The 25,207-nt window shown below is 46.6% G+C and overlaps 2 protein-coding genes and 1 long non-coding RNA gene across 5 annotated transcripts in view; 2 read left to right on the forward strand and 1 right to left on the reverse strand.

Moving 5' to 3' along the window:
• Positions 1–25,207, forward strand: part of LOC135415624 (uncharacterized) — a 347,770-nt gene that overhangs the window by 250,968 nt on the left and 71,595 nt on the right. The gene's annotated exons all lie outside the window — the stretch shown is intronic.
• On the forward strand, positions 5,769–24,716 carry PRR33 (proline rich 33). Of its 2 annotated transcripts, XM_064657555.1 has the most exons (3): positions 5,769–5,989; positions 11,661–11,796; positions 20,403–24,716. In XM_064657555.1, exons 2-3 carry the CDS (start codon positions 11,776–11,778, stop codon positions 22,047–22,049), a joined length of 1,668 nt encoding a protein of 555 aa, XP_064513625.1. In that variant the 5' UTR covers positions 5,769–5,989; positions 11,661–11,775; the 3' UTR covers positions 22,050–24,716. The 2 variants fall into 2 exon arrangements, with proteins under 2 accessions (XP_064513625.1, XP_064513626.1); XM_064657556.1 differs by lacking the exon at positions 11,661–11,796.
• LSP1 (lymphocyte specific protein 1) overlaps positions 15,269–25,207 on the reverse strand; it is a 50,550-nt gene continuing 40,611 nt past the window's right edge. For both annotated transcript variants that reach the window (XM_064657557.1, XM_064657558.1), the window contains exon 11: positions 15,269–16,359. The gene's annotated coding sequence lies outside the window, so the exon portion shown is untranslated. The remainder of the gene's footprint in view (positions 16,360–25,207) is intronic.

Raw genomic sequence — 25,207 nt, forward strand, 5'->3', positions numbered from 1 at the left:
GCTTTCCCACACAGCAACCAATCCCCCACCAACACTGACATTTTGGGAGAAGCACAAATCTTTGCCAGCCAGGTCAGAGGACAAGGAGAGAGGAGGAGGAAAACATCATCTGGAAAGACATGTCCCGTCAACTCAGCTGTGTCCCACAGGGACTGGAGGAAATCTGGACCTGGCTTTAAATTACAAAATCTCCAGAGGGAGACAGGCACAGGCCAGTGTCCTCTTGCACCCATCTGACATTTCCATAGCTCCAGAAAGATCAGAGAATTTTTTCCTGACTTTATGCTACCACAAGTGGGAAGGTGCCAGCTCCAAAGCATTAGCAGAGCTAAAAGAATAACTGATACTACCAATATACCTAGAGATGAGTCCTTATTTGTCAGCACCCAGAAGTGTGTCTGGTTTATACAAGTGAACAATATTCTGTTGATTAGTTTAAGATGAAAACCAGCCACATCCCTGGTTAGGCAGTTCACATGGGTATAACCATTTCTATGTAATACAACACTCTGGCTTTACTAAAAGCATCAACTGCCCTGAGGCCAGGGGAGGAGGTGGGAAAGGGCCCCCCAAGACTTCCTCCAGATCCACAGTCAGTCTTAAATTAGAAAGCCTGGCTTCTTTTTGCTGCCCCAAACCCTGACTTTCATGACTTCATTATTCAGCTGATATATGAGAGATGTCTTGAAGGAGCAGGTGGGCTGACTTAGGTTCAAAAGGAACAACTGCAGCTCAGTAGCTTTCTATTTCAGAGGAAGGCAGTAATCCCACAGGCTCCAACCCTGCCCTATAAGGGATTCTCTCCATTCCCCAGCAATGACCCTGGGCACCATACATTAACACCAATGGGATTTAAAACCCCCATGAGAGATAAACAGCCAGCATTTTTTTTCTTCTAGTTCCTCATTTATCCTCTTTCTGAAAGTCAGAGTTGCATTGGAAGTAGTGCCAGCAGTGGCTGTGTTATGACCTGACCTGAGAAGCAGGATGGGAGGGTAACCTACTGCTAGGACATATGAAATTTGGGTTCAGTGATTTCTTGACCACAGGCTGCTTTTAACTTGGTGGCTGCGATTGTCCACTGCTCAAGTGCAACAGCCATCCCAAGGAGTACTTTGGGGACCAAAGGCAGGCAGAAGGAATCTGTGGGGAATTTTGTGTATGGGAAGAATTTCAGCTCTGCAAAAGGCTTTTCTTTTGCACCAATTCATGCTGCTGCTTCTGTTAATTACTTGAATGCTACAGCACTGCTGGTCTCTCTCCCCTGGTCTTTTCTATGTAGATCAACAAATCCTCAGGACAAAGAGTTCCACTTGCTATCTGCACAGTGGCTAGCATGTTAGCAGTCTCATCTCAGCCTCTGAAAATTATTCAAGGTATTAGAAATGATGCTTGACAGTATGTTGGTTTATGCAACAGGACAGCTGAGCTTCTTCAGGCAAAACCCTATGGAGGGAACCTGTCTAATGCCCAGATGTTGGCTCCTTCTAAAATACATGATCTGTAAAGACTCAGGGCAATGGCCAATCGTCCCATGGATTCTGCCTTTAATTTATAAATGCGTATTTCCTTCTTTCCAGTACGAGGGGGAAAAAAAGAGGAGTTTTAAAGGGCTTTGGGCTAAACCCCTGTTATTACAGTGAGAAGAAGAGTAATACTGCTCAATGGTGGAGAAGAAATCAGCTCGAGAACCCTGGGTGTGCACACAGAGAGTGAGCGTCTGTTCAGTGTGCGGTAGGCACGTAGCGCAGCCCATGCTGTTCTTTCCAAGGCAATTGAAGTCAACGGGAGTCTTTGCAATCAGGCTTTCCATTAGCAGTTATTGGAATGAGCTCATCTAGTCTCCAATTTAGCTCTAAGGACATCTTGCTGAGGGTTGTCACATTGGCTGTTCCCCTACACCCTTCCATATTTGTTAATCCAAGCGCTGCAAATGCGAATGGGATTTTGCATGGCATCTGTCCGTGTGCTATAAAAACAGAATGAGAATGCCAGCATCCCTGACACCATAAGACCCCAACCCTGAGGGGGTTTCTTGGCTCTGGATAAAATGAATTAATAACAAGTGCACTGGCAGACTGTGTGCAAAGACGAGCCAGACACAGGAACCCCATAGGCTAGGGCAGGGGGTGGGGGACAAAAAAATCCAAGGGAAGATTGCAGATTTCAGCTTTGCAAGGGCCAAACATTCAACCAAGTTTGGTCGCTCTGTCAGGAGGAGTTGGCATTTAAGGCTGTAGCTGACTGCCACTGCCCTGGCTGGAAAGCCAAAAAGGTCTCGCTCCAAGAAAAAGAAGGTGTCTGTCTACTCCACGGCATTCAAAAGCCATCTGGTCCCTTAAAGCCAGGGCCAAAATACAGACCGTCATAGCTACAGCCACACGAGACAAGGAAGGCTCTTTGATGCCCAGCACTATCCACGTAGGTCTGTCATCAAAGCAGCCAACAAAATTGAACTACATTAACATCCAAAAGGCAATAAAGCAAGCAATCTGTAAAGAGCAGTATTTTTTGCAGTTAGGATTGAGTTTGCTGAAGGCAATGGAAAGTCTCCAGCTGGCTCAGGATTACCCTTCGGTGGAAATTACTTTACACACAGCAAACGCAGCCCAAGATTAAGGCTGTTAGCACCTTAAGGCAATAATTGGGCTTTGTTTGTACAGTGGCAGAAAAATGGATTCTGGTCTGAGACTGGGTTTAGAGATGTAATAAAATCAATTAGTTAATATTGCCCACCCTTTAGAAGGAAATCAAAACATGTAGGAAAGTTTCACCAGACAGAAAACTTCCTACCTGCTCCCACCCCTTAAAGGTGAAAGCAAAGGTTATTTTCTGCATTTTATTCAAGCCAAGCAGGTCATGGCTAGAAGGACAAACACACCAATCCTCATGAGCCCCAGGTGGGCAGGAATGCCATGTCCCTTTTGGCCCCAAATGCTCCTGGCCTTGACTGAAAGAGCAGAATCAGCACATCCCAAGAAGCCTCTTAGCAGCTGAGAATGCACCCGGGAGGGGGAATGGGCTGCCTTGCACCTCCAAGCCATCCCTGGAAATAACCCACCCATCAATCATCCCCTCCCAAGCCAGGCCATACAAGGTAGGCAAGGTAGCAGGAGCCATTTTGAAAGGGGAGAGGACAAAAGAGGCCATGCATGGGCAATGGGTCCTGGCAGGGACAGCTATCAGGCAAGGACTAGGAGTATGATCCACCAAGAACCACATGGACACACTTTCCTACCAGGAACCATTGAAAACCAACTGCATGGATTTGTTAATATACATACATATCTATATTAAAAGATATAGGTGTTATATATAATATATTTAGTAAACATATAAGTATAATAATATACTTCTCTCTATAAAAAGTATATACATATACCTTTTTCAATACATATTTCTTCCATCTCTCTGCCTCCTCTCTTTGTTTCTGAACTGCTCAGTACTTTCCAGCAGAAAGGGGCTGGAAGGTGAAGCATCTGCCACAGCACTGATGCTGAAACAGGGTCACAGGACCCAAGCGCTGCTGCAGGGTCCACTGACACATAGGAAAATCCCAACTCCCTGTCCCAAGATGTACCCTTTATCCTTGTCTTCACCGTGGTATGATCTGCCTGATCTCCCTGCATAGTATTTTCTAGGAACAACAAGGCTGAGATAGAGGGCAAAAAGCCAGTGACCGTGCTTAGCTTACATCCCCCTTTCCCCGATCTTAGAGTCATCAAGGTTGGAAGAGACCTACAGGATCATCCAGTCCAACCATCAAAGCAGCACTACCGCTCTAACCTCTAAACCACTCAACCATATCACCCAGTGCCAGATTAAACATCTCTTGAACATCTCTGGGGGTGGGGACTCCACGATCTTCCTGGCTCTTGTACCTATGAGGGATGGCTGCCTGCCCTGGCAATCATCTACAGCCTCACTGGAGCTCCCCCACATGAGCAGCACAAATTGCTGGCCCCAGAGTCACCTGTGTTGGTGTCTCTCCTGTCTTTGTAGGATACTTGCCACCCAACAGCAAGAAGCTGATCTGAGAAACATAAACAGGGTCATGTTCAGAGTGATGATGGTATGCTCCCTCTATGCACAGCTTCAAACTCCTTCACACTTCAATGACATGACCACCCAGTGTGGGTGACTCACACTCACAATTTTCTTCTTTTCTGTGGGAGAGGGCAGTTTTCCATGACCATATTTATGTTTCTCAGATCTCCCTCTAGCCCCACACCCCACAGCCCTCCTCACCTGCCAGCAGCTCCTCAACAGTCCTGCCCCTGCTACCTCCTGTCTCGGCCATCCCTTTCTCTGGGTGACAGGGGAGGGAAGGTCAGCACTTTCCTCCTGCTGCTGGAGGGAGTTTCCTCCAAGTATCCCAAGAGATAACTCTTAATTTCGAGCCCTACGTCTTCCTTTTGAAAGCATCTGTTCTCCCATTACTAATCCTTGAGAGTTCAGAGCACCCAAATCTCCGTACATGACATGAGATTTGTGTGATGCCCAACCGAAGCCAGGAAGGAAAAGTGCCTTTTCCTTAGGATCCTGTGCCAGATCCCAGATCCGGGAGACCCCAACTCTCCCCTGATTTTTCTCTATTTAAACCAAGGCTCAGCCCCTCTGTAGTGTTACCCCCCAGCAGCATCCCTTGCCAGGGATCCCACTTACCTGGAGGAGTGGAGAGAAGCACCAAGCTCCTGTCGAAGGGGACGGGCAGGCTGGGATCTGCGAGCGTCCCAAGGTGATGCAGCTCTCAACTTATAGTGACATTTGATCTTCTGGAAGAGCCGATTGGCCCCAGACTCGTATGCTGGCCAGGGAAGGGAAGGGAGCAGGGATGGGGCGGGGAGGGGGATGAGATGGAGGGGGAAGGAAGGGAAGGGGAAAAAAAGGTCATACCATGTATAGGAGCAGCTGGAGGAATTGCACAGATGATGCTAAGATGGAAGGGACATGTTTGGAGAAAAAAACTCCAGGGCTTATGTTTCTATATTTACAACTCGCCAGGCAGGCAGAGCTCAAAGAGGGGTATCTGAGGCAAAGGCACCTCAGAAACAAATTGTGGGGCCCCAAAGCTCTGTGGTGCATGGTCACTGCTTAAAACCTGGTCTGCAAGAGCCTGGCTCTTGCAATCTCAACACTCAGCAGCAACCTCCACTCTCCCATTCGGGCAGGGGCTCTTCCCTGCTGCCCCTCCACATGCAAACGGTTTCAGCTGCACTGCAGGGTGAGCCTGAAGAAGGTTCATGGACCTTCCGTGTCCAGTGCTCTTTGAAACCAGCAGTCACAGGCGTGTGAGAAGTCAGAGACACACAGCACATGGGGGGGGGGGGGGTGTGCAAGTGCTGTGAGGTGCACACCCATCTCTCACTAAGACTACCAGGGCTCTGCCACACACCAAGGCTTGAGGAGACCTGGAACAAAAAGTAGGAGAGCAGGAATGCAACAAAAGATCTTGGTTGACTCACACCATGCTCAGAGCCTTTCTTAGCATAATATGAAAGCATTATTTAAGTAAGAATTTCATAGAGAGGGCAAATCCCAGATGGCTGGACCCCATCTAGTATCCTCTGGGTGCCTGGAGTGGTTTTGCTACCTGAACTCTCTCCAGAGTTGCATGGCTATTCCAGCAGAGGATTGCAGTGTCTCGCACAACCCTCCGGTTCATGGTTTCCATTTCACTAAATCTCACAGGCTTCAGCTTCCCATCCCTTTCCTCCCGCCCCTCTCCCCTTGGCAGGGTTCCCCAGCAATGCAGTGTGTGCCCTCCAGTGTGTCTGGCAGCTCCAGCACCCCCTTTCTCCCAGCCCGTAGGAGCACAGGAAAAACTTTGGGAGCTGCAGGGCAGACGGTATTTTTGGCCCAGGTCACAGATTGATTCCTGCCCACTCTTTCCCTGCTGCTTGCAAGAAAGGGTTCCTACCGAGGATGTAGAGACAAGTTTTTAAAGCTGTGGAGTGGGAGCACAGCACTGCAGCCTCCCATTCACCAGGTAACATGCACGAGCTAAAATCTCTCCAGCTTGCATTCTCCAGCTGGCCGGCAGCTTATTCCCTCGCCTCCCTTCTGCAACCCAGCTCCAGCCAATGCTTTTGTTACTTGTCAGGTGGGAGGGGGACATTGTATCCATCCTCAGCGCCCTCGCTTCATGTGGGAGTTTGCCGGGTGGGGGAGGCGGGGAGGGCACCCCGCGCTGCCGAGGAGAGCAGCGTGTGCGTGGGAACACCCGGCCGGACCTGGTGTCATCACCTCCACTCCCCCTCCCCAGATCTGTTGAAAGCACTAACACAGCAAACCAGCTTTCACGCTGCATTTTCAGCACCAACCAGTAAAGAAGTGGTGTCTTCCACTGGCTTATTTTCCTCAGGTGCTCCACCAGCTGGGCACATCTCCAAGAAATACCATATTTGCCCAAACTAGCAGCAGAGTGGGGACATATGGGGGGAGAGTGTCCCAGCTGTTTTTCCTTTTATATTTGTGGTGGACCCAGTTTGGCAATGGCATTCACCAGTCTCCTTTGCCTGCCTGCCAGTTACAGGCTGTTCCTGCTGCTGGTGGGGCATCGTGACTCAGTGCCAAGGACTGGATCAATCAGTTAAAAAGAAACCGTGTGTGTGCAAGTGAATGCGAAGCCTGGCCTTACACCAGGGTGGCTCTCAGCAGGTGTGGGCCTGAACGCTCCTGTGGGTCCATCTGGCTCACCTGCTGCCAGATATTTGGCAGGGGTAGTGTGAGCATCTTGCAGGGTTGCACAGCCTCCACCACAGCAGTGCTGCTCATGCACACTGGTAGGGGAGCGCTCCACATCACTCCAATTTTGTTCTAAGCATCTTCACAAATGTGACGTTGATACAAGTGATGGGAGGGACAGGTAACCAGACTCTTCTCTCTGCCACAGCTCTCTTTTCAAATAGATGAGATGCAAACATTACAGCCTGCAGTATCCTCTCAGTTCTTGCGCTCAGCTCAGTTCCTCACCTGGACATACCAGGCAACTGCTCCAGACAACATTCATCTTTACATCATACATCATGTCCATGCTCTGTCTTCGCCACCACCACCCCCTTTGAGCATGGCACTTCTGCTTAGTACTGTCCCAAAAGACATCTGTGCATCCCATGGGCTGCTTCTGTCAAGAGCGCTCAATGTCCATGTTACGCGTCTTGTTTCCGGTCCCTCTTCTCATGGGGACTGAGGGTGCCTTCTCCATCTCTCTGGAAAGAGAGCTTGTCTCATGCACACGTCTTCCTTTTGCTCTGCTGTTGCCTTGTTCACAACCACTGCTCATTCCACACAGCCCAATGTATGTTTGTCCTTTCTTCCCTTTGTGGGTCTCTCTATCCCCTTCAGCACCTGATTATAATCCTCTCCAACATTTGTTTCATGCCTTAGTTGCATACTTCATGCTTTTCACACCCTCCCTATGTCAACTCCTTATTTCACCTCTTGATACCATCACACAGCAATTTCATTCACAACCTGTGACATTTTCATCATCAGCTTTGTCTCTCTTTACTGTTGATTCTCCTGCTCTAGGATTTATATTTTGTGCTGTCTTGACACCATCTCTTCCCCCTGCATCAGCAGCAAGGTTACTGGGACCTTGCAGCCACACCCTAGAGAGTGAGCAAACCACCACCAACTACCTCCCAGTCCCTACTGATCACATGGACAAGATGAGGGAGGGATGATCCCAGCTGTGGCTGCACACCTACTGAAAGCTATTCCCTTTTGTTAGGTGGATGTGCAGCAAGCACCTGTCATTGGAGAAGCCCCTCTCACCAGGTGCCAGGTTAGGAGACAGCACCAAGGCCAAAGAGCAAACACGCAGGTCACAGACACGAACCAGGGTCTCAAACCACGAAAAGTCCATCTGCTTGCTGACCTCAAGCCAGAGCCTGGCATACTCTTACAGCAACAGCATCCCCACCTGGGAGAGGATACAGCAAAGCAGTGTTCCTCCTTGTACAGAACTGGAGGCTGGGGCAGAGATCTAGACAAGTATCTGCTAGGTAACCTAGTCCAATGTCACATTTCTTCTTGGTAGGTAGGAACACCCAGATTGGTTATTTGAGATGGGCCACAGGAATTTATTGCATTGCAGGGCCACTTGTAGGGAAGCTGTAATCAGCCCTTCCAATCTTTTCTGGCTATTGGTTGACCTATTGAAGCAGCCAGTGCTCTGGGGGAAATGCCTTTAAATACAATTCACACACATTAGCATGATAATTTTACAAACTGCGTAAAGATGGGCATTTTGGCCAAATACTTGTGTGTGTTTTGTTTGTTTTGGTCTGGTTTTTTTCTCAAAATACCCTTTCCATATTCTCAGTGCACACCAGTCAGTGGGCAGCATTTTCATGGATCATTGCCTCTTAGGGCTGGATAATGCTCAGCCAGTGAGCTGAAAAAGCACTGGAAAAGTTCATCTGAAAACCTCTACAGCCCTGGAAGTCTGAAATCCTACCCACGTTCATTAAAAACTACGGAGTTTGTAAATAAAATCAGCTACATCCTTCCCATAAAACAGGTACTCTTTCACAACCCAGGAGATATCCAATTTCTGAAATAAATGCCTACGCCTATCCACCACCTACTCTCCAATGCTGAACAAATGGATCTAATTCCAAAGCAAACCTTGCTTTGGCCCATAAGTCAGGAAAGAGGATCTCCTGAAATGCTTCCTCAGCCAATCTTGCCCATGACTGCACTTATACCTTCACAGTAGAGCTACAGAGGAACTTTCACTGACACCTTCTGTCATTGAAAAATGGTTAGAGTTATCCAAAGTGAATTTATTTATAAGGAAAATGTGTTTTACTTGAGTTGTTTCATCATTCACAGTCTGAATGTTTATTCCCCTTCCTCTCCAAAGTTATTTGAATGCTTTCAAAACAACACGTTTTACTTTTTTGCATGATACAGATATTCTGGTTTTGGCATGTTTGTCCACTTATACAGGCATTAGCCTTGAAATAATTGGAGGTATCCAGAAAAATGTGTTGATTAAGCTGACTAGGAAAGGGTGGGGATATGTTTTTCTCTTTTGTGACACTCAGTTATAAATATTTTACTATGATTCAGGGCAGGTGGGAAATGGGAATCACAAAAGCCATTTGGGAAAGGAAAGTAAATTTTTTATCCAGTTCCCCCCACACCCTTTCTTCTCTTTATCCTCCCCCAGAGAAAGGGATTCTGCAGTGGGGTTTAATCAGCAGTTCAAGGTTACTGTAGATGCCCTATGTTCACTGAACACTCTTTTCAAGTTAATTGAAATAGCTGTCAATAAAAAGGCAGATCAGATAGTGGTTAAGTACATTCAGAGAAAGGACAGAATATATATATAATTAATTATTTTCTGTTCCTGTGTAAAATCTAATGACCGGTTATGCAGCCAGTCAAGCAGAGATCAAAATAGCCTTAAACTTTATAGTCAGCTCCTCTAAGTATCAGCAGACCATTGTCATTTTACTGGGGCTAACAGGATCCTGAGGAATGTGAAACAACTCAAATTGGCTGAGCAAAGACCATCTTTCCCCCCCAGTTCCTCTAATACCACCTGCAAGGCATTTGGGCTCAGGATCTCTGTCCTTGGTTGTCTCTTGTTTTCCCAGAAGCGACCTGGTGCAGTGTTTACCATGCCCAGTGATGCACCTCTTGCAGCAGTTGCTCAGATACAGGGGAGAGCAAATAGTTGCCAAGTTGTGAGTTTACCTACCTGAATCTTGGAAGGTGGCTGGGGAACCTCAGGGTGCCAACACCTTTTCCTGATGGTGGCTTCATGATGTCTCAAAGGTTCAGGGGCATAAAAGGGAGAATAAAGGGCAACAACCAAGCTTTCTCTTATTAATGACCAAATTACCTATGCATGCCTCCATCCATCTTCCTGTTACTGCTTTTCTCCTACTTGCATCTGGTGGGAGGGAACCAATCAATGCTTATGTGGAGGACTCGAGTATGTCATCCCTTCTGTGAAACTCAGTAGGAAAATCTGTTCCTATCTTATCTCCTCTTAGCCTGTAAGAGCAGAAACTCTACATCTTTTCATAAGAAACAGGAAGTGATCTGGTCACTTCCTACTTCAGCATGGGCAAACATAAGCTCACCCTTTGCATCATTCATGCAGTGCATCCTGCAAACACATGCACGGTTTCAGTGGTGACAGCAGCAGAGCAGGGTACAAGGTATCCCTGGGCATTTTTAAAATCTTTTGAAATATTCTTATTCATAATGGGGGTTCTATGTTTCCTGTTGGGTTGGCTCTGGTTGTTACTGTCTGGGTTTTTTTCCAGCAACATTTTCAGTGTTGGAGACACACAGAGTCACTAGTACTCCTAAAAGACAAGAGCAGTTTTGAGATGTTGAAGTCATCAGTCAAAGAGGATTTAATTGCATTAGGGTATTTGCATGAAGGATCAAGCACCTATCCCCAATCCTTCCACAGGTCTGCACTGCGCTAAGGAGCAGCATATCCTACAGAGCTAGGCATGAGCTCATCAGTCATCAGGGAGGCAGAGAGGGACAAAGCAAATGGAAAGCTCACCTCCAACACCAACCCAGAAGTACCAGCATATACATCCCTGATGAGAACTGGTCTCATCAGATGGGCCACAACCCTTATGGATGTAGGAAATGCTTTGCTACCTTGATCCAAAACAGAGTAACTCCAAGTCAGATTAGAGATATATTAGCACAGGGGGTCAGTGAGCAACAAGGCTTAGCAGTGTGGTACTGGAGAAGCAGCAAGAATTTGCCTTTAGAGCTGGCTTTGTGGTATAGCTCTCCAGCATCTCAAAAGCCATATGAAACAGGCCAAGGTTAACCTGAGTGTAAAGTTGCTTTGTAAACCTCCAGGAAAGTGCTCTTGAATGTCCCCATCTTCCCGTGAGTATATTTAACCTCCCAGCTGCCTTCACATCCACACTTAAAGGCTCCTGAAAGGCTGTGAAAAAACAAAGCCCAACCTGGGAAGTCAGCTGGAAAAAGGGATGAAATTTCCCGAGGCCAAGAGGCAGTAAATAACTGCATAGTGTCTGGGTAACTCACAGGTTATCCAGGACAAAGGCAGGCATTGGGGCCATCCTTATCAGCTCACTTAAGCAATCTTGGCCCAGATCTTTGAGTCAAACTGCACACAAACGCCCTCGACCAAAATTCACCATACTAATCAACTCCAAACTCCCTCTGCTCCCAGTGCAGCATTTTCTGCACTTGCCCTCCCTGCATATAAGCATGTCCCTCACCAGGAACAAGCAGGGACAGAGCCAGCATTTGCTTTCTTCTGTTATTGGGAAGGTAACAACCAAAGCACAGCTCCAAATTTGCATTTAGCAACCCTGACTTCTGCAAAACAGTAAATCTGACAGCCAACTTGAAAAGCCTCCAACTGGTTTCATTGCCTGGAGCTACTCTGCTAGAATAGCTGTCCTGGCAACATCACCATCATCTGCCCTTCACCTCTCCAGTACTTGAGATGCTGAACTTTGCAGGGCCAAAGTTAGGAGCATGCAGTGGTGTTACTCGATAGCCCTTCTTCATGCTAATTTTAGGTGATGGAAATTTTCATGCTTTGAAAAAGTCCCTTTATTTATTTTTGAGAAACTGCTTGTACTTACTGGCTACTGTAAACACTTTTCCATCTGGTGTTTTGAACTTACCTACAGGGCTCTAAAAATCACAAGAAACCAGCACCTGACATGATCTTGAAGGAACAATCACCTGTTAATTTTGTAAACTGGACCGAGTAACACGATGCACCCAACATGCAAATGATTTCAGATGGAAACAAATTACACATCAGTAAGTAGTGAATTTCTTTTTCCTTCAGTCAATATTGATTTCTGATTTTTGTGGTAGATTGTTTCTCCATCACTTGTTTGCTTTTGGAGATGTGCTCACTGCATCTGCTTTAGACATCTAATCTCTGGGATTCAGGAGACCATCCTTGGACACCCTAGATCTAGGCTAAATGTGTCTCCAAAGATAAGGGATCAGGCTTGACCATTCAAGACATGGCCTGGGTCTCACCTTCAGACTATTTACACAAATGGATGAGACAGTCTGACAGTGAGAATGAAGACTGAGCAACAGGATGGGAGCCAGGACCAATGCCTGAAGCTGCTGTTTTGGGGTGTCCCCAGAGGAGGTGAGCAAGGCAAGACACCCGTCAAGGTGTTCACAGCAACCACTCACACTCTCTCCACAACCATGGGGAAGACCTCCCTACCCAACCAAGCACCTCTGATTGAGTAATTACACTTGCAATTTGCTGCTTTCATGCTTTAGAGTGCTTGCTCATATAAATCCCAATGATGTCTCCCCCTTACTTCGCTTCAACCCCCCCTCCATTCTTCCCCTCATCCTCAGAAGCCCCAAGTCCATGATACTTTTTTCTACTTATTTGAAGAACAAAGAATGCATGTCTTTAGCATTGCTAAAACACCATTACTTAACAAGAAGAGATGAAACACCTTTCTGAAAATTTGTGATCTAAATCAAATCATTCCACTGCAACCAAAACCCCGAGGGGACTCAATGCAAAAGCACAGGAAAATCATCTCAGGTCTGTCTCATTATCAGGACCCTTGTAATGGGTCATCATTACTGAAGGGTAGCTCTAATTGCACTTCCTGTCAACATGAGATTCATTCTTTACCTGCTTTAAAATACGTACATGTGTACATATGCATGTATGTAATGCAGTATCAGGGAAAGTGTGTTGAGCTGCCAAGAATTACCAATAAGCCAACCTCAGAACCTTGTTCAGCAGCATATCAGCTGCCACCTCATTATTTATAGCTGCCCTGCTCTTTAAACTTGTTTATTTTCCTTCCTGAAGGTGGCTGTGGCAGGAGGCAAAGCTCTGACATTCAGGCTCAGGTGTCTCTGAGGCTGACCTTTCTTTCAAAGAGCAGAAACTGCAGACACATTTCAAGGAACAAACTCATTTGGAAATTCTAAACTCTTGTGTCCATTGCTTCACTCTATGCCCAGTGCAGAGCTGTGAGGGTTAAGCAGAGATCTGGTAATTAGTGAGTACATATACATAAGGATGGACATAAATATAAGCCTATAATTATTTTATACATGAAAAGACTACTAGATGAAGTCCAGCCCCCAGTCTCAAGGCAGAACAAGTGCTGCATAAAAACATAACATTCAAAAGAGACTTGAGTTTTCCACCAGATAAGCTTTCCCCATGTTTAAGTAATACTGGTTTATGGCCTGCAGGAAACAGGCACTGCAATGTTTTTCAATTCCATCTTGCAAACACTCGTGTAGAACCATCTGTTAAACCCTGCTGGGAAAAAAAAGCAGCCCTGAACCCTGCCACAAGCAGCACATTTCAGTATTACCTTAGCCCTCCACATTTATTTCAGAGCAGATGCTGGAAGGATGTTCCCCTTCTGCATAATCTAGCCAAGATGGAGAAAGAAGGAACTGCAGTGAAGCAACACCTTGAGGGGTGCCTCAAGATCAGAGCAGTGACATAGGGTTGCTACTATAGAGGGGCACCAGCCTGCTGTCTTTTGCTCACATGAGCGGGGCAAGTCCCCAGAAGCCCTTCCTAGGAGGGCAGAGGTCCCAGAGACAAGCAGAAGAGCTGGAAGCAGGAGGGCTTTGCAAAGGTCACAGTGTAACTTCACACCACACACAGTGGTTTCTCCACAGCAAATTCACCTGTGGGAGCTTTTCATTCCAGCAAGAGATAAGCAGAAACACTTCACCGATGCCATGTTTTCTTGTGAAGGGAGCAACTGAAGTCCCTACAGTTTGCTGCTGAGGGGAGAAATGAGTCTCCATCCCCTCTTAAATACTAAGATGCATATCCAGTATACTACCTGGGCTGCAGAGTTCTTTTTTCTTTTTTTATTTTTTTTTTTGTGTGGTGGTGGTGGGAGGTTTCACCATTCTGGTAACCCCTCTGCCTCTCCCACCACCATGTGCACACCATGTTACTCTGGGAGGAGAAACAGCAGATCATAAAGTTAATTTAACTGTGGAAACATTTCCCCTGGCACATATAAGTACCTCATAAAGAGCTACACACATCTGTTCCAAGCCAGGTCTTTCCCTGGTTCCTGACCACCACTAGAGAGCTCTGGTCTCCCATAACCTGCTCACTTCTCTGCTGTGACCAGAACCTGAATTACAGTGGTTGTTTACTGAAACCACACCTAGGTCCACATGGGCTTTAAGTGGAGAAAACATACTTCACAAATTAACCCTCCTTAGAGAAGGACTCTCACAGAAGCAGCCTCTAGGGCCTTGTCTGCACTCTTCAAACTGGCAGGACACAGGAATAGTAGCTGGAGAACTTTCCAGCCATCTTTTCCTCCAGTCAGCCACAGAACAGAGTTGAAAAATTGCTACAACCAGTTTGCACACATGCAAAGTAGTGCTGTTTTCACCTCAAGCCAGGATATCTCTATACCCCACACTACTACTGCTCCAGCCTCACTGGAAAATCCCAGCATGGCAGAGGGAGGGCTTAAGGGAAGATGGGGCCAGATGGTATCCATGCTTCTCAGTGCTGTAAGGAACACAGACTCCTTGAATTCCTACCTCCAGGAGCTAAAGCAGAGGATGGAGAGGACAAGGGTACCAATAAGCAGAAAGATAAGAGCAACAAGTGGTATCTGAAAACTTTCTTCTTCCTAACACTTTAGGAAAGCATAGGTAAGGACAGCAGAAACTCTTTACTGCCACAAGTAGTAAAAGTGTTATTACTTGGAAGGTCATCTCCATAAAAAGGTTTTTCATGAAATGGTTCCAGATAGAGTCAGCAACTCATTAGCATGCTGGGTTCCAGTACAGACAGCTATATTGACCTTATCAAAGCTGGATAAGCAGGCTAGACAGGGTTTGTTGTTTGTTTGGGGTTTTTTTAACAAAGCTGACATCACCAGTGATTTTGGATAAAGACTGTGATGTTGCTCAGGTCTACTACCTGGGGAGGTAAGCTCTGTGCTTTTAGCCGACCACGCCCTAGAAGTCTCTACATGCTGCTCCATCTCTCACCCAAACACCACTCCTTCCTGTTTTACAGTCAATTACCCCCCATGAAAAATGCAGCAAAATGACAAGTATCTAAATGGGGCAGGAACACAGAAATCCCCTTTCCTGCATATGTCAAGCTTCTTTTCCTCTTGCCACTGAGCCTGATGTTTCTTCTCTTCCACCTTACACTCAAGCAGGGACTTGCAAGGTCTTGGAAGACAGTTGTGCTGCAGAAACTCCTACACAAACAAAATTCTCAGAGTTGCCATCATTACAACATCATCTTCAAATTTTATTAAATGCTTACAAAAAAAGGAAAATTCAGGAGGCACAAAATTTAAGCAGAAAGCACACTGACGCAGGAGGAGAGACAAGCTGTCCTCCCTCCAGGAGAGCAGAAACAACTTGCAAAATTATGTTGACATGGGAGAGAGTAGGAATAAGATTTTAAAGAGGGGATGGGGGACATGTTAACACCACGAAGTATGAAGGAGTGGGAGAGTTCAGAAACAGCCCTAGGAGCTAATTTGCACTTTCCCAGAGAAGGGAGATAATACCAGTGGTCAGCACTCCTCACGCCTGGGAAAGGAGACCTCCAACCCATCTTCTATAGGTAGCAGCTATTTGAAACAAAGCTGCTATTGCCACTGTTGAGACAGAAAAGTGGCAGGAACATTTTGGCATGGGTATGTAACTGTGACTAAAGGATGATCTGGGAACTAAAGAAAAAAAAAACAGGACTAAGTTGAAAGTGATTTGATGTACACAGAGAAACCAACAGATGGAAGTCCCTCAAAACAGATGTTGTAGAGGGACAGAAGCTGCATTGTAAACAGGGGAAGACCTTACCCACAGCTGGCACCAACAGGGTGACAAGTGGTCCTTGCACTCTCTGTGCAGTTTTCTCACACTCACAATCTGCCCATTGCCCTCCTTTCAAACACCAATTCTTTTACCAGGTTACTGTTGAGCTCTCTCTCTGCCACCACGGGCCACAAAAGGAGAAAATCATCACATAGCAAAAGCCTTGCCTGCTCAGCAGGGCAGCAGATCACTCTCTTCCAACACTTAAGAAGAGAGGGAACAGAGCCACAGCCTCCCATCTCCATAGCAGAGAGAGATAAAAAAAAAAAAAAGCCAAAGAATCACATAGAAGGTTAAAACAGAGATAGATTTTGCCAGCTGATATAGTTCCTTTCTTCCATCTGAAGGCAGTGTGGGGTATTGCTCACACCCCAAGAGGAGTCAGGCTGTACCAAAGCAGACTGACATCAGCCAGAAGAGAAACATCCTTCAATTATCTTCTGTGGAGCAGAGGAAATAGTGGCATTGAGGGTTGCATCGAACCAGGACCAAGCTCAGCTGCAAGACAAGAAAATAACAAGGTTATGGATACCATTTGACCTCTCATGAGCAATACCATGGGCTGCATCTTGTCTAGCAATTACAGGTGGTTTTCTCCCACCCACTTTCACAAAGCCCAGTCAAAGTCCACCATTCTGGGAATGTCCATGCTCATGGCAGAGCAGGTGCCAAGGGCTGCACGCCCAGCAGAGGTCACAGCTGCACTTCTGCCAAGCTGTCTCCCACTCCAAGAAGGAGGAGATTAGCAGGTTTGCTCCCAAGCCCAAGAAAGCAACTAAAGTGGAGTATGTCCCTACAGCCCCTGGCAGCCACAGCTCGGTTTGGGACCATCTGCAGCGGTGTTGGGTTCCTGCAGCTCTCCATCTGCTCCACGCACGACAGCTGGTGCAGCCAAGGGACTCCAGGACACAAATGAGTTTTCCATCACTTGATAAATGATTCTCGCATGCTGACACTCTCCCCACTAATCCTGATTTGGGGCTGATTGCAGATGGAATGAAGTCAGGAGAACAGTTGGGGTCCAAGTGTGGGTGACCACACATCCACCCATGGGCACTCAACCACCAGCAAGGAAACTTAACCCTTTGAAAGCCTCTTGACTTCTATCTTTATTTCCTTCCAGCTTATCACTAACCCACACAAGTTTCTCAGGCAGTACTTCCCCCATTGTCCATGAGTTTTCCACTGGTAATAAAGCAAGCCTGAGTGTCCCTTTGCCACATAATGAAGCAAAAACAAGGGGGAGGAAGACAAATCTTGCTTGTTGCAGAATTTCTCCTGAGCACACAAAGCTCTGAAGGAGGCTCAAACAAAGCCAAGCATGACAGGGAAGGCAAATAAATTAACAGCTGATTTCCTTTTGCTGTCCCTTAGCATCTCTCTGCCTCACTAGTCAAGCACAGAGACTCCAATACAGTCACGTGCCATGGAAGTTACTACACACCACAAGGTCTCCAAGATCCACAGTACAGCAGGTTTCAAGTCAGATGGGATGCTGAGACAGTAGCAAGAGTGATTTCAAGAGCACAGACTACTATAAGAGAACAAATCTTGATGTTATAGGCCACACAAAGCAGCCTCTAACTTGGGGAACAGAAGGAAAACCTTCCTTGTGCATGCATATTGTATCTAAACTTCCCACGTCAAGAATCCCCATGCCCTCCTCTGTAGCATCTGCAGTTTGCAGCAAATCCCAGGCAAGATCCTTCTCTGACTCACGTGGGAAGCTGCATTTTTCTGGGGTGCAGCAGTCCATGGGACAAGCAAAGCAGTCAATGAGCTGATCAGTGGTTGAGAAGTTTGCTGCCCTACCTCTTTAGTATTCCCAATACAAGCCTGAAGCAGGTCAACCTTATAAATCTGGTTTAACAGTGCTGCTAGACTATAGCTCATCTTGTAGTACAGGCTGTCCATGAGACCACATTAAACAGGAGCAGATTAAATCATTCCACAGTAAATCCTACCATCAGATGCATGTACTTGCTCCCCCTTCAGCAGATTTAAAAAAAAGCACAAAAAACCTCAGCAAGCAATTAGCAACTCCTACACAAACAGAGCCAGAGTGGCATTGCACAAAAAAAAAAAAAAAGTACATACCCCTCCAACAGACATTTTGGCTTTCTGACCCAGAAGAATGTAAAATATCCATGAAATTGGGAAGGAGAGCATATATATGATGAAGAATGGGGTCTCAGTCTTTTTTTGGGGACAGTGCAGACTTGCTTCTAAGAGTAGCTCTTAGAACAAAGCAAATCCTAATCCCAGCCTTGTGCCTAGGACATGAAGTTGATAAGACACTGGAAATGCCTGACAGTTGTCACCCCCAGCTGGCACAAATCCCCTCCAAGCCCCCTCACCAAAACTGCAGAAGGTTTCTCATGCCTGCAGCCAAAATAAGTCATAGAATCATAGAATAGTTTGAATAGGACCCTTAGTTAAAAAGGACCTTCAAAGGTCATCTCATCCAATGCCCACACAATGAGCAGGAACATCTTCAACTAGATCAGGCTACTCAGACCCCCATCCAACCTGACCTTGAATGTTTCTATGGATGAGGCATCTACCATCTCTCTGGGAAACCTGTTCCAGTGTTTCACCACCCTCACCATAAAAAAACTTCTTCTTTACATCTAGTCTTAACCATCTCAATTTAAAACTGTAACCCTTTATCCTATTATTACATACCCTACTAAAAATCTGTCCCTATCTTTCTTATAAGTCTCCTTCACATATTAAAAGGCCACAATAAGGTCTCCCCGGAGCCTTCTCTTCTCCAGGTTGAACAACCCCAACTCTCTCAGCCTGTCCTCATAGGAGCGTTCTATCCCTCTGATCATTTCTGTGGCCCTCCTCTGAACTTGCTCCAATAGATCCATGTCCTTCCTGTACTGAGTGCACCACTTGCTAGACACTGCCCAGACCCTGCCCACCACAACCTCTGCTCAGCTCATCCACCACGGTGAGGGCTTGATCTTGAAGAGATAGCGTGTAGTGTTCAAAGGCTTCAAGTGCTTGTATTTGCTGCTGCCTTTTTTTTTTTTTTTTAAGAGTCACCCTTCTCTGCTGATTCACAACCAGTTTTGGCAGATACACCACCTGCTTGCTCAGTTTGGATCACCTTCCCAGCCCAGTGCTGACAGCAGCACTGCAAACCCAAAGCTAACACCAGGCACTGAAGCACAAATAGCTGCTCTGCACTTTTGAGAGTTTGATTCAGGATAGCTTTCCCACACAGTAGGTATCATGCTACACACCCATACTAACCAGAGCAGGTTGGGAGCCACCAGGAACCAAGCAAAACACATGCAATAAATAGCCCCTCTGAACAAGCCTGACATCACCCCAGCCTCCTCTTCCTTATTTCAGGATGCTCAGTTGCATCCACCACCAGGGACTACGGAGCTCAGTGATTTATGTCTCATTTCATAGCAAAACTCAGCAACTCTGTGCTGAGCAAGAGCCAGGATTGAGTCAGATTTCTTTCTAGTGGCTGCCAAAAAGTCATTGCAGGTCAGAGGCTGAGTGTTTGGTGCTCCCCATCTTGCTCAGGAAGAGAAAGGGGAGAACTGAGAGCAGCTTTGTCTTTCTATCCCCAACACAGACCCTTAGCTCCATTGTCAGGAAGTCTGACCAGTGCTTACCAGAAAGAAGAGGAGATGGTGGCGAGTTAGCGACAGAGCAGGAAAAGCAGCCATGCTTCCCCATAGGAGCAGCCCAGTGTTGGCCAAAGGGCTGCAACTGCCATTGGAGATAAGACCTGACCCAGACCACAAGCCACTTCTGTTTCACTGAATAGTAAGTGATAGAGGCAAGACAGTGGCAAAGCTTCCCAAGGGAAAGAGAAAACTTGGTTTTATCTAGAATGGAGTGCAGGAGGAAAAATTTGCTCCTGTGCTCCATGCAGCAAGAAAAGATCAGTCCAAGTTAGTGCTGTGACAAAGCACTTTCTCACTGATAAAAGCAGCTTTTGAGAAGCCCTGCATTTCACAGGGGTGTCTTCAGCCAGATGAAATCAATCAAGGCAAGTGTTGACTTTGACTCAGATGACACATGTAGTTTATGACTGTTCTGTTGTATGTAACATTGTATCAGAGTATTAATAACCAAAATTTGGAAAGCCATGAAACATTCCTGGTTTGTGCCTCTGGAGATGTTTCAAAGCTTCAAGATTTCAGACCCACTTTGTTTCCCCTCAACGTTTCCTTCCAAATCCCATTAGGACTTGCCAAGACACGAATATCTGGGGTCCCAAAGAGCTCTAATTGGATTTTGTGCTAATGCCAGGAGAGGAAGAGCTCCAGATTTGGCAATACAGCTTCCCCCAGTACATCTCTTGCCCTGCCACACCCACCCTCAAGACTGGCTGAGGTTATGTCAGGAGAGTAAGGAAACCAAGACTGATGCTCTTCTCCCACAGTACTTCCTCCATACTCACAGCTTTTAGAGAGAGGAAGAGGAGGACTTACATAAGAATGCTTCAGAATCTAGCCCACCAGGGCTAAGCCCACACCACCTCTAAACTTTGTTCTTTTTTTCCACAGGAAATGACAATGCTGATAACAGTATCATCCTCCATCCAGTCTGCTCCCATCCACCACCACCTTTCTCCCCCTCCCACCCTACCAAAGCCTGGGAAGGACAACGTGCGGCTCCAACGGCTGCTGAAAAAGGCAGCCAAAAAGAATGCTGTCTTCGCTTCAGAGCAAGCCAAGTCCTTCCGCTCCAGCCTCTCACCCGTGAACGAGGCCAGCCCTGACCAAGAGGAGTACGATGAAAGCACTCCCCCAGCAGAGATCCCTGAAACCACAGCATCCCCTTCTACCAGCCTGCCCACTCACATCTCCATCAGGCCCGTCAACCACCGCGCCCCCTCCCCTTTCCGAAAGAGCAAGCCTTTCACACTGAAGGTCACTGAGCAGAGGCGCATTGCTGAACATGTCCTGCTCACAACCTCCTCAGCCATGCCCCTGCTACACAAACCAGAGGCTCCCGAGACTACACATCAGCCAGAAGACGTGGGCTCCCACCTTCCCTCCCCATGTGACCCATCTGTTTTCCCCCAGCCTCCTCCTTCCAGTAAAGAAAGGGCACCAGAGGTTACCTACGTCACCAAGGTGAACACTTATTTCCACAGTGTCAAGCCACCAAGGGCTAAGACTCCCACATCAAACCTGACACAAGGAACCGTAAGCCATGAAGACAAAAGGCCTTCTTCCCCAGCACCTCAAACAAGCTGCTCTGAACCATCTCCAGAGCACATACCCACCTCACTTGATGACAGCAACGCCACACTTCCTTCGTTGGAACCTCCCCTCCTTCCTGCTGCAGACACAGAACCTGCTGCAGACACAGAGCCTCCTGATCAAGCTCCCAAGCCTGTTCCTATTGAAGAGTCCATCAAGGCCCCTTCACCCAAGCCAAGCACCTCTGATGCCCACAGCAATATGCCTACAACTCACGGAACTGACACTGAAATATCTGGATCAGAGACAGCTTCTGAATTACCCAAGGAAGACAGAGACATCCTAAAACAAACGACATCCAGTGCTCCCTGGAGGCAAGCACACCCACCAACAGCAACGCCAGCACAAGCTGATGGTACTGGGTCCACCTCCACAGACACCAAGGCAGAAGACATCATTCAAACTCAATTGACCCCCAGCTTACCCAACACCGGCCTTCCCCTCAAAGCTGAGCCAGCACCACCATCAGCAGAAGCAGCAAGACCATCTGGAACCAGTGCCAGTGGCTGGCGTCGCCTCAGGAAGCACTTGATGGTACAGCCAGAAGCACCCAGCTTCCCAGAGCCCAAGCCAGAAAAGCTGGAACAGGAGGAAGGGAGTAAAGAGGACACTGCTCAAGCAGCCATCAACCAAGACTGCATGCTGTTTAAATCAAGAGCCATGAAAATGTGGGATGCTATTTTATACCAGGTGACACTCAACAAGGAGACAAAGCAGCAAGCAGAAGAGAAGAAGCCACGGAAGGAAGAAAACATCTTTCTTCCCCGCCGCTTGCCCATCCTTCTGCATAAGCCACGTTTTGACGCCCGGAAACTGAAGGAACTGGCTACCAAACCCATGACAAAGATCAGCACTGTGTTTGAGCTGAGCCGGTTTAGACCCAAATCAGCTGAGGAGCACACCAAGAGCTTTAACAGAACAGCATCAGGATGGTCAGCCAACTGAAGCCAGGCAGCTCCATGCCTCTGGAGATTCCTGCAGGGCACCCAAGCAAGAGAACACCTAGGACCAGGTTTACTGTCCATTGAAGCCAAGTGTAAGGAAAACAAGGAAATTAAATAAAACCCCTCAAAGCCAGCAGCCTCATGCTGCAGGTTTAAGGGCTACTCTCTGTATGTTTATAAGCTTAAGTGTATAACATACCACATCCACAGGTCACAGGAAAACAGGTACACGCTTGTTTTGAACAGAGCCAGCAAGCAGCACTGGATGCAGTAACAGAGGGAACAGAGGGGAAGGACACAGTGAAGGTGACAAGTTGCCAGTAGAAAAAGACCAGTTTAAAGAAGGATAATAGAATCTTAGGGTTTTTGTTGTGTTTATCTAAGACCTATCTTGATCCTGGAAGCAGCAGCAGTTGCAGATGAGATATGAAGGAATCTGGGTTGCTCCACATCTCTAGGGAGTCTTAGAAAACACACACAAAGAGAGTACATACATTTTGAGCTATCTTCTCTATCTCCTCCACTGAAAGTGCACCCCTCACCCATTTCCTGAGAACAAAATAGAAACTCATCCTTTCACCAGCACAGACAAGGGACAGCATAAGATATCCCGCTCTCACAAAGCGGTTCCCCTGGCTAACAAAACGGGCATTATCACTTGACATCCTCCTAGGTCAGTCTACTAAATCATAGTGCACAGAAGACTATTTCAGTAATCAAGTTCTGTTACATATTTTATCATTTTCTCAAATATAGATGATGGTTTCCATAACTAAACAACCCTTCTTGAGCACATTGGTATCCAACTCTGTGTATTTAACAAGATACTGGTTTTTTAGGGCCTCTGCTAACCACACGTAGTCTCATTTTCAAGAGGAACATCATGGTATTTGCCTACCTGCTTGTCCCTGATGTCCTGAAAAAAAGAGGGTATTTAAAAGGAAAGTCCCCAGCTCTGCCCATCCAAGAGACAGCTGTGCTTTCAAGTATTAGTCACCCTTTGCAACTTCATTGCCAGCAGGTTTATGAGCCTGAAAGCTGGGAGATCAGCTATTTCTGTTTCACAAGGGACTTTGTCATAGGCTAGGGTGTTCCTACACAGCTAATATAGGATTGCCATGTTTAGTCCAAATAGGAAACTCCATACACAGCTCTTTATATTCTTTTTGTGTATAGAGGATACGGAACTGACCAAAGTTTCCTCAAGCCAAACTGTGAAGAGACTTGGAAACAAAACAAAGAACCCCTTTTGCTTTTTTGAAGTCTTCCAATTTTGTAATGATGCTATAAGAGCAGCTCAGTTATCATCAAACCTTCACTTAAGTTTTCACTTTGCTGGTCTTATTTTCTCTATTTTGTAACCCCTTTCCTATTCAACAGGAAAAAAAAAAAAAGAGGATAACCCAATTATCTAAAGATAGGATTTCTCCAACCCCCCTACACACTTTTCCAAGAAAAAGCTGAAAAGAGGTAGGTTGGAAACACACCAGTAGTCACAAGTGGATGCTAGGTAAGCCTCTGCAGGATAATTTAACATTGCTGGGAGAGAAGGCTATAGAAAGAGATCCACACAGCAACACAAACAAAGAAATCAAAGAGTGCTGTGTAAAATGTGGAATGCCTAATGCAGATAAAGATGAGCAATAAACGGCACCTTACTGAAGCAGAGTGGATGGATGCCTATGCTTAGGAATCAGCATGCATGAGATCCATAGAATTAACATGAGGGAGAACAGGCAACATCAGTTATGTTTGGGAGACAAAGTGAATCTGGCCAGAGAGGATGGTTTAAGAAGCAATTTTGCTTTAATCCAGCTTTTGTCCTGAAGCAAGGACAACCACCCAGAACAAACCAGCAACTCTCACCTAAGGCTTACATGTTTTGCATCTGCTGTGCTTTCAACCAGGTTGCATCCACAAACCCAGCCCCACTGCACAGGGATGAAGGATGGAGAAATGCCATTGGGGAGAATGATTCCCCCAAACAGAAAGAAGGAAGCAAAGGAAGGCAGGTCTGGATGCATGGTTTAAGCCCTTTTACCCCAAAAGCAAAGGACAGAGACACACAGCAAGCATGGCAAGTTCTGCAGAGACAGACCCTGACACAGGAGTATCACAAAGGACAGTCTTGTAAGCAACAGATTTTCACCAACGGCTCTGCATTGGAAGTCAGTACAGTATGTCCCAGTCTGAGCTGCTGTGCTGAGCAAGGGAAGGGGGATGCTAATGGGCACAGAATTTGGTTCTTTTCAACGTCAAACAGCCTCAGGCAGAGGGCTAAGAGCCCAAACTGCCACTTAGAGAAAACCTCTTGCTTCAAAGGCTGCACTGAGGTCCTGCAGCTCAGGAAGGAAGGGGAGGAAGAAAAACTGTACCTGTGCTTAAGCAACTAGAAAGCTGATAAGGTGGTGTTAAGGAAGTGACACAGGGGTAATCCAGAAGGGTTTGGGAGCAAGAAGGCAATGACAAAGTGATCCAGTAGTACAGAAAAGGATGAACATAGTTCAGAGGGTGGAGAGGAGCTGGGGAGCAGTGAGCTCACAGCGTACCAAACAGCCAGCTAAAAACCTAAGAACAGAAACAAGCCAAGCTCCTTCAGCTATTGCAGTCATTTTGCTATTCACAGTAAAAAAAAAAAAAAAAAACAACTTCCTTTTGAACAAACCCACAGTGCAACAGTGTTGTGCCACAGCTGTTTGGAGTACTGGGTGGATCCTAGAGCACATGCCGTGACAGTCCCTGCCCAGCATCCTTTCTTGAAAGGCAAAAACCAGAGCCAAAGGCACTTTCGTTTGAGCTGCTTAGAGAAGCTCAGGTAGGGCAAACAAACCTGCTGACAACCTAGCAAAACCTGTTTGCTATAAAGAACTGAAGCTCAGTAGGCTCCCACTTGGTACACTGAAACAGACTTCTGGAAAATGAAGAGACTGATCAAAGAGGAGACCTTAAAATAGGTTTCTGAAAGTCACAGGCAGAGAAGTAAGCTGAGGATACAAGTTCTGTGGGCTAAAAACATATCTCTGGGCAGCCTTGAGTTTTGTACTGCTGCTCCTCTCAGAGTAGCACTCAAAAGGGCTTCTCCTCCAAATGGGCACTAAAAAACGAAACAAACAGAACAATATGCTGCACTCAGAAGCCATCTCCTTAAGGGGGGGAGGG

This window comes from Pseudopipra pipra, chromosome 6 (genome assembly GCF_036250125.1).
Source record: "Pseudopipra pipra isolate bDixPip1 chromosome 6, bDixPip1.hap1, whole genome shotgun sequence".
Lineage (NCBI taxonomy): Eukaryota > Metazoa > Chordata > Aves > Passeriformes > Pipridae > Pseudopipra > Pseudopipra pipra.